The sequence below is a fragment of the Lissotriton vulgaris genome, chromosome 10 (genome assembly GCF_964263255.1).
Source record: "Lissotriton vulgaris chromosome 10, aLisVul1.2, whole genome shotgun sequence".
Classification (NCBI taxonomy): Eukaryota; Metazoa; Chordata; class Amphibia; order Caudata; family Salamandridae; genus Lissotriton; species Lissotriton vulgaris.
This window is the reverse complement of record NC_141698.1, coordinates 32,784,321-32,800,042: the sequence shown is the minus strand read 5'-3', so window position 1 is coordinate 32,800,042 and position 15,722 is coordinate 32,784,321. Positions and strand designations below refer to the sequence as shown.

At 47.2% G+C, this 15,722-nt stretch overlaps 1 protein-coding gene across 2 annotated transcripts in view; it reads right to left on the bottom strand.

Annotated features, from left to right (window-relative positions):
- LOC147684426 (metabotropic glutamate receptor 6-like) overlaps positions 1-15,722 on the bottom strand; it is a 197,328-nt gene that overhangs the window by 70,250 nt on the left and 111,356 nt on the right. For both annotated transcript variants that reach the window (XM_086940357.1, XM_086940356.1), the window contains exons 3-5: positions 15,184-15,319; positions 13,418-13,572; positions 9,833-9,973 (exon numbers count right to left, since the gene is read on the bottom strand). In XM_086940357.1, coding sequence (XP_086796483.1) covers positions 9,833-9,973; positions 13,418-13,572; positions 15,184-15,319 — 432 coding nt within the window. The remainder of the gene's footprint in view (positions 1-9,832; positions 9,974-13,417; positions 13,573-15,183; positions 15,320-15,722) is intronic.

The window sequence follows — 15,722 nt, the reverse complement described above, 5'->3', positions numbered from 1 at the left end:
GGTGTCACAAAAGAGGTTAAGTCTTTCGAATCCTCTTCCAATCTAATCTGATGGTACGCGGACCTTAGATCAATGGTGCTGAAAATTCTAGCACCTTTAAGAAGCATAAGCATGTCCGCAATCTTGGGTAGAGGATAGTGATCAGTAACCACACACTTGTTGAGTTCTCTTAAATCAACACAGAGACGGAGAGAGTTGTCCGATTTCTTGGCTGCGACAATCGGGGCGACCCACTCCGTTCCCTCTACTGTCTCTATAATGCCTCCCTTGACCAGCTTATCAAGTTCATCTTTAACTTGTTCTCTGACCGCTACAGGTACATTACGCACTTTGCAGCAGACAGGTACAGCATCCTTCTTCAAGATGATACGATGACAATAGTCATTAAGGCATCCTAAATTTTCCGAAAAAACTTTAGGGAATTTGGATTTCAGTTCACTAGTGAAATCATGAGAAACTAATGAAACAATTTGAGGTGTGCAGGGAAAGGGTTCTTTTAGGAGAATAGGGGGTGTCGAATTCGGATCAAGCATAACACCCAAATCCTTGAGAGCAAACCAGCTTATTATGCTATCTCCTTTTTGAGAAACATAAATTTTTGCTTTGGCCAACCTATTCTTATAATTAATCATACCTTCAAAAACTCCAAGTAGTTTAATGGGTTGACCAGCATAACCAAATGGTCTTATATCGGGGCGTGAGAGCTCAAGTTTATGTCCCAACTTACTCAAGAAGAAATCTTTTGCCACAATAGTAATCTTTGCCCCAGAATCGAACAAAACTTTGGTAGGATAACCTTCTACCAAAATTTCATCACAAGGGGAATTCTTTGCTTCCTCAGCACTCACAGTTTGAATATAAATTTGCCCACAATCTAGGTGTTCATCTAGATTATCATCATTTTCAAAATCATAAAATATTTCATTCACTCTACCTCTATAGTTTCCCCCTTTACAACATGAGGTGAAGTGTCCTTTCTTTTTGCACTTACTACAATAAGCTTTCCAACCTGGACATTGTCTATCAGTGGCAAAATGCCCTATTTTACCACATCTGTAACACTTTACTTGAGAGAAATCCAAACTGTTTTCCTTTCTTTTATAAGGAATTTTGTTCGAAACATTTTCATTTCTAGAGTCTTTTTGCTGATTTTCACTTGTTCTAGCAGTAGATTTCACAACATTCACAGTCTCTTTCGTAGTTTTGTTGTCACCATTCTTTTTGATGACTTCTACACACTTAATAGAATGTTCTATCCTCTTAGCAATAGTAAGAACTTCCTCTAAAGAAGGTTCATCCTTTTGCCACAATTCCTCTCTCACCTTTTCAATATAACACCCAAGCATGAACTGATCTCTAATATGCTCATCAAGACTTGCCCCAAACTTACATGAGGACGCAAGTTTCCTTAACGCTGTAATATAGTTCTCAATTGTTTCTTCTTCCATTTGTGTTCTCCGACCAAAATGATATCTTTCTAAAATTGTACTGACTCTAGGAAGATAATGCTCATCCAGTTTTGCAATACATATTTCATATTCATTTAAACTACCGTCATCAATGTCGGGTAAATGATCGAATACCTCTTGTCCTTCTGCCCCCAAACAGTGTAAAAGTAGAGCTGTCTTCCTTTCAGCACTCAAACTAGATCCACACACCCTTGCATACCTTTCGAACACTTTACGCCATTTTTTCCATCTAATAGGTGGATCCCCAGGTGAGGACAAGAAGAAAGGGGGAGCAGTGACATTTTGCATTTTGTTGTTGAATAAAGAAAATTAGAGCACAAAATGAAAATAAGAAAAGAAATATCTACTATGTGTGCGTGTCACAGAAGTGGGACACACAAAATCAGCTCCAAGTGAGTGTATCAAATAACAATGTGTGTGTGTGTCACAGAAGCAGGACACACTATAATGTGTGTGTGTCACAGAAGCAGGACACACTACAATGTGTGTGTGTCACAGAAGCAGGACACACTACAATGTGTGTGTGTCACAGTGGCAGAACACACAGCAGGGCTTTCCAGTGAGTGTGTCAAATATTAGAAAAGGAAAGAAAACAGTACCTTAAAATTGTTGATAGAGAAGGTGGCAAATATTGTAGATAATAAGAGAGTTCAGGGTAAAATAGAAGAATAGCGATGACTAGCGGTGTTCATAACGCGATTACCGCGTAACGCGTATATTGTGAACTGGAAATCGAAAAATTCCCCAATCAAAGATGGCGCCCACGTCTGCGTGACTCCCAGGGTGCCTTGCGGCACGTTTGCGTGTCTCCCGGCAGGCTTTGTGAAGAGTCGAGAAGCGAGGTGAAGCAAGATGTTTATCTTCCAAAGCTTCCAGATTCTGGCAATGGCGTTCTCTTGGAAAAGGCAGCTCGTGAGGACACTCGCTCGTGAAGGCGCTTGCAAAGACGTTGGCAGGTAGGAGACTATTCGAAAAATGCAGGTTGCAGAGATCGAGTGCGCTATATAAAATACGCGCAAAAGTGTCTGAATTAGTAATTAAAAAGTCAATAAAGTTAGCACCGCTAGGTTACACCATCAGAAATATGCAGGAAGAAAACAAAGTGGTTTGTTTTCTTGTTAAAAATTAAGTTGAAATCTTCTTACCCTGAAAACGGAGATAGAAGTCTCTTTCTCTTTTAAAGTCCAGTGCAAAGTTATTCAATTATGTTCCATGTTGAGAGTTGAATGCCACCAGGGTATCTCGGGTTGTTCCAAGTATCCAGGAATTTTCAAAGGAACAAATCCTTTTTAAAGGAACAAATATTTTTTTTTAAAAAAAAAAAAACTTGAGATAGGTGTTGAGATCTTATCTTCTTCTTCCCATCCTGCGTCGCCAAATGTAAAATAAGGATCCACAACTTGTAGGTAAAAAGTAGAGGTTTATTCCAAGAAAAGATCCCATCCACAGGTGAACATCCAGCCAGCAATAAAGTAAGATAGCAACTGCTTAGTGGTCAAAGGATAACATTCCATCTGAGAATCCAGTGTCTCATGACATCAGCGCAGCTATGTCATGAGGCACAGACACACAGGACCAGGATGCCACAGTAGGTACCACCAATTATAAGTGTACCCTCATTAATGTATGTATTTTCACAGTGTTTTCAACATAGCCCTGGCTCTGGGCCTGGTTAGACAGAGCCCAGGGACAGTCAGAGTCAGTTACCACCAGTACCATTCAGCAAAACATGGGAGTGCATAGAGCACGCAGGATAACTTGTGATGATGCCCAGATGTTTTACTTCCGACTTGGAAGATGGGAGAACTCCTAGGGACTTGGGCCAGCTGAGATCGCCCCCTAAGGAGAGATTATTCCCAACTATTAGTACCTCTTGTGAGAAGTTGGCCTGATATGTGATGTCCACTATTCTACTGGGCACCCTGTATTAGTCCAAACAACCCTCATGGTGATGGTTGTAAAGTCAACCTTATCGACCAGCTATCCTAGTGGTAGCATGGACAAAGCAGTCTTAGGCTAAAACTTCAGAGAGCAGGTGAAGCCAGCTGTTTTACCATATGTAACTCCTTTAATACCAAGTGAAAGGACACCACACAGGTTATATATCAAATATATATGTATTTATTACTAACACAACCCCTCTGAACTCTTTATGAGGTCAGAGGCACAAGCACATAACAAGATACTTAATTATCATACAATAATTTGCACAATATACAGTAGAGCCCTAGGGGTACGTAAAACCATATACTAAAATAGTGGTATAAGAACCACGTCACGAACAAGGAATAGGCCTAGGGCCTAGGGAATCGCTGGGGCTACGCTGTACTACCAAAGGTTAGGAAGCAGGAGGCCCACGGGAAGCGTGTGCAGTGTCTAAACACGCACGCGGGTTCTCTTAGGGATACAATGGGAAACAAAAGAATTGGAAACTAGTTCTTTTAGGACACTTCCGGATGGACTAGGAGAAAGCTACTGAAAACTCGGACACTAGGATAGTCAATACCCACAGGAGCACCGGAGTACTTGCGTTACCTCACCCACAGGAGCCGGGTGCATAGGTGTCAAAGTGTGTCGGGTTTCGTCGCTGAATCCTATGGAGACCTGTGAAAAGATGCTGCAGGCGACCAGGAGAGAAGTGTCCGGTTGGATCCAAGGGCGGATCGAGGATGAAGAGTACCTGAAAGCAGAGGGGACAGAGTCTGGGTCACTAGCCAGTGAGCAGGAAGGAACCAGGCGATGTCGCGAAGCAATCAGGTGATGTCGCGAAGCTTGTCTCTGCAGCCACGTGGACCAGGAGGTGTGGACGATGACCAGGAGCTGGACACGGACTTTCCCATAAAGGAACTCGCTGTCGGCTTCTGGATTGGAGTCAACAAGCCTTGGCAAAGGCAACCCACGCAGGAATAGAAGATGGCTTCTGTTGCAGACCAGCAAGGTCTGAGGGACTTCTCCTTTTCAGGGAAGCAGGGGCCAGCCTGGAGCAACCAGGCCAGTGGTGTAGATTCAAAGGTCCGTCGTCACTGAGGCCACTAGCCAATGGGCAAGTAACCGGACAGACGCGTCGAGCACAAATACACTAGCAGGCCCCAAGCGGCACGCGTGGAGTGTGGAGGGCTGTGCATCGGTGCAGAAGGTGCTCGGGCTGGGGCTTCTCAATCCCTAATGCACAACTTCGAGGGTGCCTCAGAAGCTGCACAAGTAGCAAAGAGCAGGTTATTCAAGATGGCCGGTCCCACGACTCTCGTCGCCTCCACCGGTCTCAGCTTTGCTGTGGCTGTGGATCAGGGTCAAAGAAGTCTGGAAGTCTGGCTCTTGTCGGATTCTGTGCTCGGGCTCCGGCGGGAGCGTCGACAAAGTAAACCTCAGATCGCTGGATGGTGCCTGTTTGCACAGAGTGGTCACTCCTTGACCACAAGGGAGATTCTTCAGTCTTCTAGTTACAGTACTATGTCGAAGGTCCAGAGTTTCGTTTCAAGTTTCAGTTCAGGATTAATCTAAAGTCTCTTGACTCAGCTCCTATAAAGCTATACATGAGACCGGACTTCACTTCCTTAGGAACGCATTCCAGATCTATGCTCCAAAAAGATCTCTGCGATCGGCCTCCATTTGTCTACTATCAGTTCCTCGCACCAGAACCTCAACTTGGGGAGACAGGCGTTTTTTGGTGGCAACTCCCAAACTCTGGAATTCTCTGCCCATATCTATCAAAACCAGTCCCACTCTCATCGCCTTCCGAAGATCCCTGAAGACTTGGTTATTTGATCAATGATCTCATCTGCTGGCTTTTGTCCCATGAAGTTCTAATGCGCCGAGACACCCTAGGGTATTTGTTGCGCTATATAAATCTCGTAAACATAAACATACTAATCTAAGGGGCTGGATTACCTGCTAGGTCCCTCCTATGGGTGGGACCAGGGAAGGGGGTGGTTACACCCCTTTCCCTTTGTCCAGTTTCGCGCCAGAGCTGGGGCTGGAGTGCCCCAGCAACTGGTTTCAACCGGACTATGCATGGAGCACCTTGTGTGCCCCAGGCAGTGTCTCATTTCATTCAGCCCTCCCTGCCAAATACACTATGGCCTGTCTGGGGTGGTGCTAGCACCTCCCAAGACAGGAGACCTATTGTCCAATCCTCCCTCGCTGGAAGGACTCCCAGCAGCAGGAGGTCAGACTTGTGTCTGTGGCAGCAGCATCCATTTTGTGATGCTGAGGCTCTGGTTAACTTTAAGGGGATTAACAGGAACAACATGTCTAAGCCCTCTAGAAGGGTGGAATGCCAGAACTGGCGAGGGGGTAGTATTCCAAAGCGTATGACACCTTACATGACATGTTTTGATAAAGCCAAACCAAAGTTAGCATTCAACCGCGAGGATGATAATGCACTTAAGAGTATATGGTATGGTTATATCATAGAACAGCTATAAGGACATGGTTCCGAAAGCTTCAGACATGCTCAGCTCATGCTAGAGCCTCATCTCACATAAAACCAAGCACTCTGCCGCCAGGACTGTTAAGGCCTGCCATATGAGTGACTTATAGGTATATATGTGTCTATATGTAATGGTAGGTATAGGGATACTATACCTAAGCAAGGGGTGATTACACGACCTTTCCCCAGATGAGTGATAAGCCAGTTGTGTAAATGTGGATGGCCAGCCAGGGGTGGCATTATACATGCTGCAGCCCCTGGTAGGCCTTGGATGCACCTATGCCCTGGGTATCTATAGTACACTGTACAGGGGCTCATAAGGTGACCCAATGTCCAATTGGAGATGTACCTAAAGTACATGGAGTCCATTTTACAGTGAGAGCAGATAGCCTGGGGCCCTGATTAGCAGGTTCCCAGGCCAACTAAGTTGAAAACCAGCTAAACACTACACAAAAATTTGGGGTAACCATATAGTCAGATATACACCTTCCTACACCTCTGTCACTTATCACTATAAGTTTAGGCAACTGGCCGCCACCCAATCTGCAACTTCAGTTAGACAGGAATTGAGTTGGTGTGATACTGCCTCGGAATTGGGAGAGAGGGAAACAATGATCAGCGTGTCGGCGGCATATGACACCGTTGAGAAACCATGGGAGCATATAACGTCTGCAAGTGGGCGGGCATAAAGATTAAGAAGCGCGGGGCTCAGCGAAGAACCAAGAGACAGAACCCTGGAGCCGTGGTGATTACCGCCACGGTCGTTCAAATCACATGGAAGCTCCATGCCGAGGCCCTTATGGGTTTTTCCGCCTTCGTTAGTCCGGCATCAGCGTATGCAGCAGTGATGGGCATTTTACGCCTCTCAGATACATTTCAGTCAGGAGAACCTTCATTATTTGATTTCCTTGCAGGAGAGCGAGGCGCTCCCCCCTGCTGCCTCAGCAGAAGCCGCCCAGTGCTGGGCCTGCAGGGAGAAGATAAACCTCTGCCTGCCTAAACCTGTTAGCAGGATTACCAGCTCCCCGCAGGCAGGATGGGGTCAGAGGAAACCTGCGGAAATCCACTCAGCACCCCCAGAACGGCAACGCTGCGCCCCCGCTCTGCAGGGGAGGGCTGCGCTGAATGCCAAGGCTGCGTAGTCAGGAATCCATCTCCTTTAATCCACTCCCTGCCCTTTTATCTCACTCTTGCAAGTTCCTGCTTTTTCCCTTTGACAGTTTCTTTGTGTTTCTCTTTCTCCTTCTTTCCCCTTTGTGTGTGCTCCCTTTTTTTGCTCTCAGGAAATTTTTGATGAGGAAAAATAAGTGCTGGTTCCCAAAAAGAGTGCCGGTGGCTCAAATTAAGCCCTGGCAAACAGTTAAAAAGAGAAATAACCCGACAATCCAAAAAAGACTGACAAAAAAGAAAAAACATTTGGGCTTGATTCACAAACTGTATTTTGTAATACGGAAAGTAGTCACACTGTAGTAGTGCTTACTACCTCCAAAATTCAAATCGGAAGCCTACGGGTGGTATCTCCACCTTGGCAACTCCTATTTTTACTATGGGGATGTATCCATGCATGTAAGCGTACTACTCAGTGGTAAACATGGGAGGGGATGGGGGACTGGTGGGAAAATGAGGGAAATCTATGACTAAAAGCGAGGGGTTTAAGGAAGAATGTGGAGCAGTTTAGGAGAGGATGAAGAGGAGTTTAAGGAGGGGGATGGTATACAAACACCGGCCCACAAAAGAGCAAGGCCATTGCTGTTCACAAACCAGACTTCTAAAATTACTGCTGCCCTAAATGTGAAATAACAGTAGTAAATGTACTCCAGCCCACCCTTGGAGTAACAGCATCACACAAAGTTACTCACATGTACGGCAACACACTCTCATAGAAAATAATGGAGGCACGGACCTAATATAAGATTCCATGGGAAATATATATATATATATTCACTGAAAATGTCATAGGTTTCACACATGCTATAGTTAGCTGGACATTTCACTCATACAAAACCTTTGAAATTTCCCCGTTATAGTTAGTTCAGCTAACTATAACTCGCGCGACCGCAATGCACTGCTGATGATGTCACATATTACATCACTCATGACATGGTCAGTGACATCACTCATGACTTCACTGATGACATCACTGCATCAATAACCTCTCAGCTCCATTTTGATGGCACCATGGGCTTTCCAAAGGGGAGCCTTGTGCATGGTATCCTCCTGGAACGGTGAGCTTGCATGCTTGCATTTGGGCTGCCTGGAGCTGCCTGGCTGCCTGACCTTGTCTCACAGTGAGAGTCAGGCCAGCCACTCACTAGAATCTTTAATAACCTCCGTTCTTGATCAGCATGACAGTCCGAAAATATTTATTTTGGGTTGCAAGTTGGGAGTGGAGCAGGGGCCCAACACCCTAATGGACAAGCCGCCCCGATGTGGTGGTCCCAAGGGATCCAGTAATACAATGTACCAAATGCACGGTATTATGATATAAATATGGCGCCATAGTATGGAAAATCTATTGCCTTACAAAAAGAGTATGCTGTACGGTGCGAAACTGACAGAACTACCAGCCCACCAGAAAAGTAGCAATACTGACCTGTTTGATACCTAAAATCAGCCAGATAGTCCCAAAAATGCGAGTAGATAGTGAAGGGCTCTAATTTACCCCACTTCCCTCAATGGAAGTTTCTCGCTTGTGCCCCGCGTTCCATCTGTTTAAGCTTCCTGTCTGTCCATGCCCAGCAGTCTCTGGTGATGGCGCACCATGTGTGCACACTAAACATGCTGTCTTATTACTCTGCCTATTTGCTACAACTACCCAAAGGCCGAAAACAAATGTTTTTCCCAAATATTTGAGACCTGGAGTTAGAATAATAAATCACCCTCTCCTCAAATATTTGCGGTGATTTCTATGCCTCTTCTGCAAGTTTCAGGGAGAGCATCCAAATTCAGTCGCTTCCTAGAGGCATGGACCAATGCGCGAGCTTGGATGGTTAAACCATTGACACAAACTGGTCTGATTACTAACTGCAGGAGGTTGGGCCCATGAACAGCAGAACTGCTGGAGACTAAAAACAGACAAAGGACTAAGAGGTATGATGAGAAGGGGGCATGGGCATGAGACAGGGTCTGGGTCTTGGCTTTGGCTGGTGCTCTGGGGGTGTTATGCAGGGGTAAAGGAGTCCCATCCGCATGGACTTTGGTGGAGCGAGCACAGGGTGCGTAATGTGTCGGGAACAGTGCAGTGGGCGGGGCGTGCGGAAGGGGCAAGCTGAGGATGGGGATGGTAGTCAGGTGAAACCAACCATATCCGTATGTAATGAGGTCCTGATGAAGCTGCATTTCTGCATTTATTTAAAGTTCACGAGTTTTGCAGTTTAAAACACGCAATAAGAAAGCCAATATGTCTGCCGGTGGGTACCAGCCTTTGAGCTCTGCCAATGCTTGTTTTGGGTTGTCATGTTTTTTGCAAAGCTTTTTAGTTGGGAGAACTACTAATCCTTCACCTCTATAAAACAATTAAAACATTGGCTACAAGCAAAATTATTTTTGGAGTCTCAAAAAGCGCACAATACTATATATTGGCACTGAAGGGAACTACATTGTGTGTGTATGTGCTCCCTGAGAAAGGGAAGAATGCTGTCACTCATAGTGAAGTTAGCCAATGGCTGAAGTGAGCTGACCCACCGTCCCATGCTGTATACTGGAGTGGGTGGAAGAAAATGTTAATTTACACAACAACGACCAATGGAAGATGAGAGCTGGCTTATAAGAGCTAGAAGTGGATAGAGATATCATTTTAGTAAAGCAAAAGGTTGTGGCAAAGGTTACACCTAAAAAGATGAATGAGTCGATGGATTTCACAACTTTGCACACCTCTAGTTACTACAAGAATAGAATTGACTTCCTAAAGAATTCTTGAGTACCGCGGCCTTACCTGTACACTTCCGTACTGACCCGTCCGGTTTGGCCCCAAGCCGAGTGAGCTTGCACTGGAAGTCATCTTCCCAGAACTCTGCGAAGTAAATGTTCCTTCGGTTGTTCTCCAAGGAGCGGCTCATGAAGTACTGATCGAACCCTGGGGTGGGGAAAGATAGGGGGGTGAGAATCCCTCTCCTTGCACAAGACACCTTTGAGAATCCTTGGGGGTCTCTGTGTGAGGGATGTGGTACCTTCTTACAGATGTTGGCTAGAGTGATCTGCTGTGCTACAGAAGGCTGGGGTTGTGGTCTCCTGAGATATCTGGTGTGCTATATCTGAGGACTGGAGGGGATGTCTTCTCCAAGGGATGGCTTGCTGTCTCCTGGGGGATGGGGTCTCCCTCTGCAAGCCAAGCCTGGTGCAGTTGTTGACTGTGGCATACCTCTTGGCCCTGTAGTACGTCTGGAGGGGGGTTGGGGTGGGAGGGTCATCTAGTAGTGACCCACGGCCCTGACGCCTGAGAGCTCACTTGTTTGTCTGGATTTTGTTGGTGGTATTGGTGGTGGTGTCCAGCATGGGCCTGCCCATAGATGGCACTGGAGCCATTTACAGTATATATGGTGCATGCGTGGTCAGGATACACACGGATACTTACACAGCTCAAGGGGGACACAGATTAGGACTTTGATGCATATTTGGGGTTGGGTTAGGAGGAGCGTCTACTCTAGAGGGCACATCATTACCTCCCCCCAGGGATGGCCTATGTCATTTCTGGAGCAGACCAGAGACCATGTGTTCAGCTTGATGTCCAGGGCACGGCTGTAGGGTGGACATCAGGGTGAGCCCCTCCGCCACCCTCACCGAGAGTGAGTCTCACGCTTGGGAGCGCAGATTCATCTTACGCCACGTTCAATGACCCAGGCTAGCCTCATCCTTCACCCAGACCTCACCTCATCCTCTGCCACCACCTTCACCTTTCTTTGACCCGGCCACCCTTTCCTCTCTCCTCTCTCACCTCCCCCACCTCACCCCAGAAAGCCCTCTCGCCACCCTCACCTCCCATGATGCAACCTATCCTCACCCTCCTAATTCCCTCACCTTCCTCGCCCCATGCCTATCCTCACTCCTTAACCTCCCTCACCACCTCACCTTCCTTTGTCTCCACCTTCACATCTCCTTACTCAATCCTCCTTTTCTCTCTTCTCCCTCATCTCCCAGGTTCTCCTCACCTCTCATGATCCAGGTTATCCCTGCCCCTCACCCAGTCCTCATCACCATCATCCACACACACACTCTCGCATCCTTATAGCCAAACTTTCACCCTCACACCCAGGCTCACCATCCCTCGCCTTCCAGAGTCAGACAATCCTCACCCTTCACCAAGGCTCCATCCTCGCTCATGACTCTCACCTCCCATGACCCAGCTACCTTCACCCCTCACCACCTTCACCCTCCTAACCCAGGCTATCCAAAGCCTATTGTTGGACTTGGCCCTTATGGCAGGTTCACCCCTAAACTTTTTGCTTGTAATGGTGACCTGGTGATGGTGATTTTTGGGTTCTGCGCACTTTCACTGTGTCCCAGTGGAAAGTGCGTGCGCACTCTGATGAGATAGGCCTGCCCTCCCATAGGAATGCATGGGGAATGTATGTGTCCCTGGTAGTTCCTGATGCGTGGGGTGTACAGGTTCGAATCTGATATGTGCGAACTCGTGAGAGTGAATGCTTCGCAATGGTGTGTGTTGCATGAGTGTGTCATATGTAGAAGTGCCACTTCTAAGACTTGGCATATTAATGTAAAATATGCCTGGCGTGTGATTGGCTGGAGCTGGCTGGTGAGCCTGGCTCCAGGAAGGCTGGGTGGGTCTGCCCGGTGGTGAGTGTGAGATTAGCATGAGTGATGTGTGGGAGGAGTGTACCTGTGGTGTGACTGATGACCCTAGCCCTGCCAGTGAAAGAAAGGGGTGGTTGGGCCATCAAGGGTACTCAAGGACCAGCTGCGACTGGGTCTGCCCCCACCCCGTGCCAGAACAAAGGATTTGGTGTATAAAAATGGGGCTGTGTCCCCACTGAAACTGTTCTCTTCAAGGATCCTGAGGGGGCTGTTGCTGCTGTAGCTGGGCCAGAGGACCGCCACTTGGGGTGTCTCCCTGCCTGGAGACCCAGTGAGCTGGCTCTGGGCCCAGCCTTGCCCCTCTGCCTACTTCCCTGAACTTTGCTGGACTTTGCTTCTGCTAAGCGCCTGGGAGCGCTTTACTTGGGGCCCTAGCGCTTGAGAGCGCTTTCTTTTTGTCCTAGCGCTGAGGGAGCGCTTTATTGGCCTCTAGCGCTGTGAGAGCGCTTTATTTGGGATTGTAGCGCTGGGAGCGCTTTACTTTTCCTTGCTTCGAGTCCCCAGGAGGGGGGACTCCGACGAAGGTGGCATTTCGTGTGTGAGCCTGAGAGACTCTTGGGGGCACACCATTTGTTAGAGCCACGAGAGGCTCTTTTGGGGACATTTCCTTTGTCCAGAGACTAGGGGGCTCCAACTCTGGCCCCATCAATTGCTACACAGTTGCCCAGCACTTCGTGGGCAGCTGCCACGTTTAGGCCCTGACATTTGGACACAGGGACTGCCACAGGTGGCGGCTAATGTGGATTTTGCGCTATTGTGGTTGCTGTTCATGCACCTCTGAATGTGTTGGTAATACTTCATGTGCTTTGCTTTTACACCTCTGAATGTATTGTGATGCATCATTGGTTTCCTTCCTTAGACCCCTACAGGTATAGCAATACTTAGGTGGTTTCCTTCTTGCTAGTACAGGTGGTGCTAGCGAGGCCCAGGTCCCTAGTGTAATCTCCTAAGGTAGTGAGGGTTGCATAGGTGGTGCTCACCTGGTACCAGTAGTGACTGGTTATATGTTATTTTTGTACTACAGTTTTAATTCTATGTGCTAAAAGTGCTAACTTCTAAAAGTGCTGATTCCTGACAGTGGTCCAGGTGGCCCTGTCTTTTAAATATACCCTGTAAATTCTGCCCGTGCCCCTGGCACATTGTAAAGTGTGTGTTTTATCTAATGTGTTTTGGTAATACAAAGGCTATTTTTATATATAACCTTGTGTGGAGTTTCCTTTGTGGTGGGCCTTGGGTGTTGTTGCTGGGGTGCGTGCGCAAATACTTAACTCATATCGCCTCCAAGTTTAGCCTTGCTGCTCGCGCCACGTTACCTAGAGGGTGAGCTGGGGTTATCTTGGCGTGTAACTCCCTTGCCCTGACTTAGGAGTGGTGGTCTCTGACTGACTTTGGCGCAAGCCCTGGCCAGCCAGGGATCCCATTTCTAACACCTATCAAATCACCTGAAAGGGATACCTTCACCCTCACCACCCCACACTTCCCTCCTCTCCCATGACCCAATCAACCCTCACAAAACACCACCCTAGGCTATCCTCACCCCTGCCCACCCTTCACTTTCTATGACCAGGGCTACCCTCGCCCATCAACTTCTGTCACCACCATCACCTTTCAAAACCCAAGCTATTCTAACCCATCACCACCCCCACCCCCTCACCACCCCTCACTTCCCATGACCCAGGCTACTCTCACCCCTCAAACCCCTACTCACCATCGATGGACGCCCGCTTGGGCAGGATAGTGACCGACCCCTCTGCCACCTCCTCCAGCCTCAGGATGGGCGAGATCTTGGAGCCCCAGCTGTCCGAGCCCACCCAAAGGAAGTGCCCCGTCATATTGGCTCTCTGGGCCGCTTCCAGGACACGCCTTCACAAAGACAAAAAAAGGGGGAAAGGTTTGGATCAGTGAGCAACAGGAACTCCTTGTCGGGCCTTGCCCAGAACAGTCCTTAGAGAGGCCAAGAATAGAATGGGCATTGGGTCTGATATCCCGCGTTCATGTTCAGTATTTCAAATGGTGCATATCTTTGTAAATTAAACCACTGTCTTTCTTTGCATGGCTAATCAAAGGAAACGCTCCACACTCGCTCCCTGGGTATAGTATGGAAGGGGACAGCATAGAAAGGGCAGTAGTCCTCCAGGCACTTTCTGGTGGGGTGATCTCTTCGTGGCAATGGGTGGGCTGTCCCAGGGCCTGTCACAATTTCTGGGATACTTTCTAGTGCAATGTGCGCTCTCTGTCAAGGGGACTTCACTCGGAGGGGGTACCACAATCAAAGGGGCACATACTAGTAGAATGTCCACTCTGTGGCAAGGGGGGGGGGTAATCTCAGATGTTCCCACAATTCAAGGGCACTTCCTAGTGGAATGTTTATTCTGTGGTCAGTTGTCTTTTCTCTCAGGCAGGAAGGGGGATCTGAACTCGATGGGGCACTTCCTGATGGAATGTTCACTCTGTGGCGGGATTCAAGTATAAGGGGGTACCCCACCCCAAACCGCAGACATTTTCTGCCTTTTGAGCAGGTGGAAAGTGTAGAGGGCAGGAGGTTGAGTGGGAATGAGGAGGGTCAGGGCAGGATCTGATCTGTCTGGAGGTGGCATCGTCCCCAGGGTTAACTGAGGTCTGATACCACTGAGATTAGGATTATTATATTCAGACTTTACAGACACAAAACATCCACCTATAATTGTGTTTGGGGGAATTCCACCTGGAGTTAATGCTCCCTCACTCATAATCAGTGCCTTAAAATGCAAGTCTTTCCAGATGGTCATTACACTACACATAGACTTGTAATTTGTGCATGAGATCATATATTGGGGCAGGAGTTTTAATGTTATCTAACCATTTTCCAACATGATTTCACATTGGGGCCTTCAATTGTCAAATCATAATTTACTTGAAGCTTGACAATATTGACATTTAACTGATTTATTTCAGACATTATTTGGTCGTTTTAGAAAGAACATTTATTCAATTTCCAATCTTCTTAGTGTACAGTTCCTACAAACAAGCACACATCTCTATCCATTTGTAATCTCAGGATCTGTTTTCTCCAAACCTTCTTTCCCCCTTCTCCCTGTGATCTTCCACCTATCTCCCTGCACACCCTCAGGAAATCCATCCAGCGGGGAACTGGGTGTGAGACGTGTCCTCCACGCTATCTCTCTGCTGAAAATAAAATCTTGATATAAACAGTGGACCTGAATGAGAAGGTGTGGTGAGGAAATAGCAAAAGTGGCCAGAGATTGGGAGGAATAAGTGTGGCTAGTGGGAGTAAGTGTGAACTAAGAGGGGTGGACACCTCGAGGACAATTGGGAACAATTGGGGAGTCAAAGGGCTAGATGTGGACCAGGATATTGCGGTGTGGATTGGGAGGGAAATCTTGGATATGAGTAAGGCCATCCATTTAGAACACTGGCTGAAACATCTTTGAAGAACTCGACCTAATGCACCTTTAGACTATTGTCGCCACCTACTTGATATCATCTTCGTTGGCGAATATGATGATCCCTCGAGCATTGGAAGTCTCCAGCAACCGCTTGATCACCTTATCAAATTCACCTGGCCGAGGCTCACGAGGGATCTTGATGGACTGAGCGATGCAGACGCCCCCTGTAAAAAAGATACATTCCAGTCAGCTGAATAGAGACATTGCTGTTGAAAATTGATTCTTTCGCCCCACCCTTAAGCTCGAGGAAACACCTAGTTGGAATCAGAACCCCCGCGTCCAACTGCATTGTGTTTGCAACGCTAAATGAGGGTGCAAGGAAACATCAGATAGGTGAGTACAGAAAAGAAAAGCCTATGCAAATAACACCTCAATTTAGGTGTTTTCTGTATTGTGATTTATGGAATATCACATGGCATTGCATGAAACATCATTTCCAATATGTGAAGTATCATGTTTGAGAATTACAAAGGCATGCTGAGAAACTTCAAAATGCATGAGAAGATGTGTGGGTAAATGTAATAACTGGTTGCATGGATTGGAAAGATGGGGGGTGAACTGCTGAGA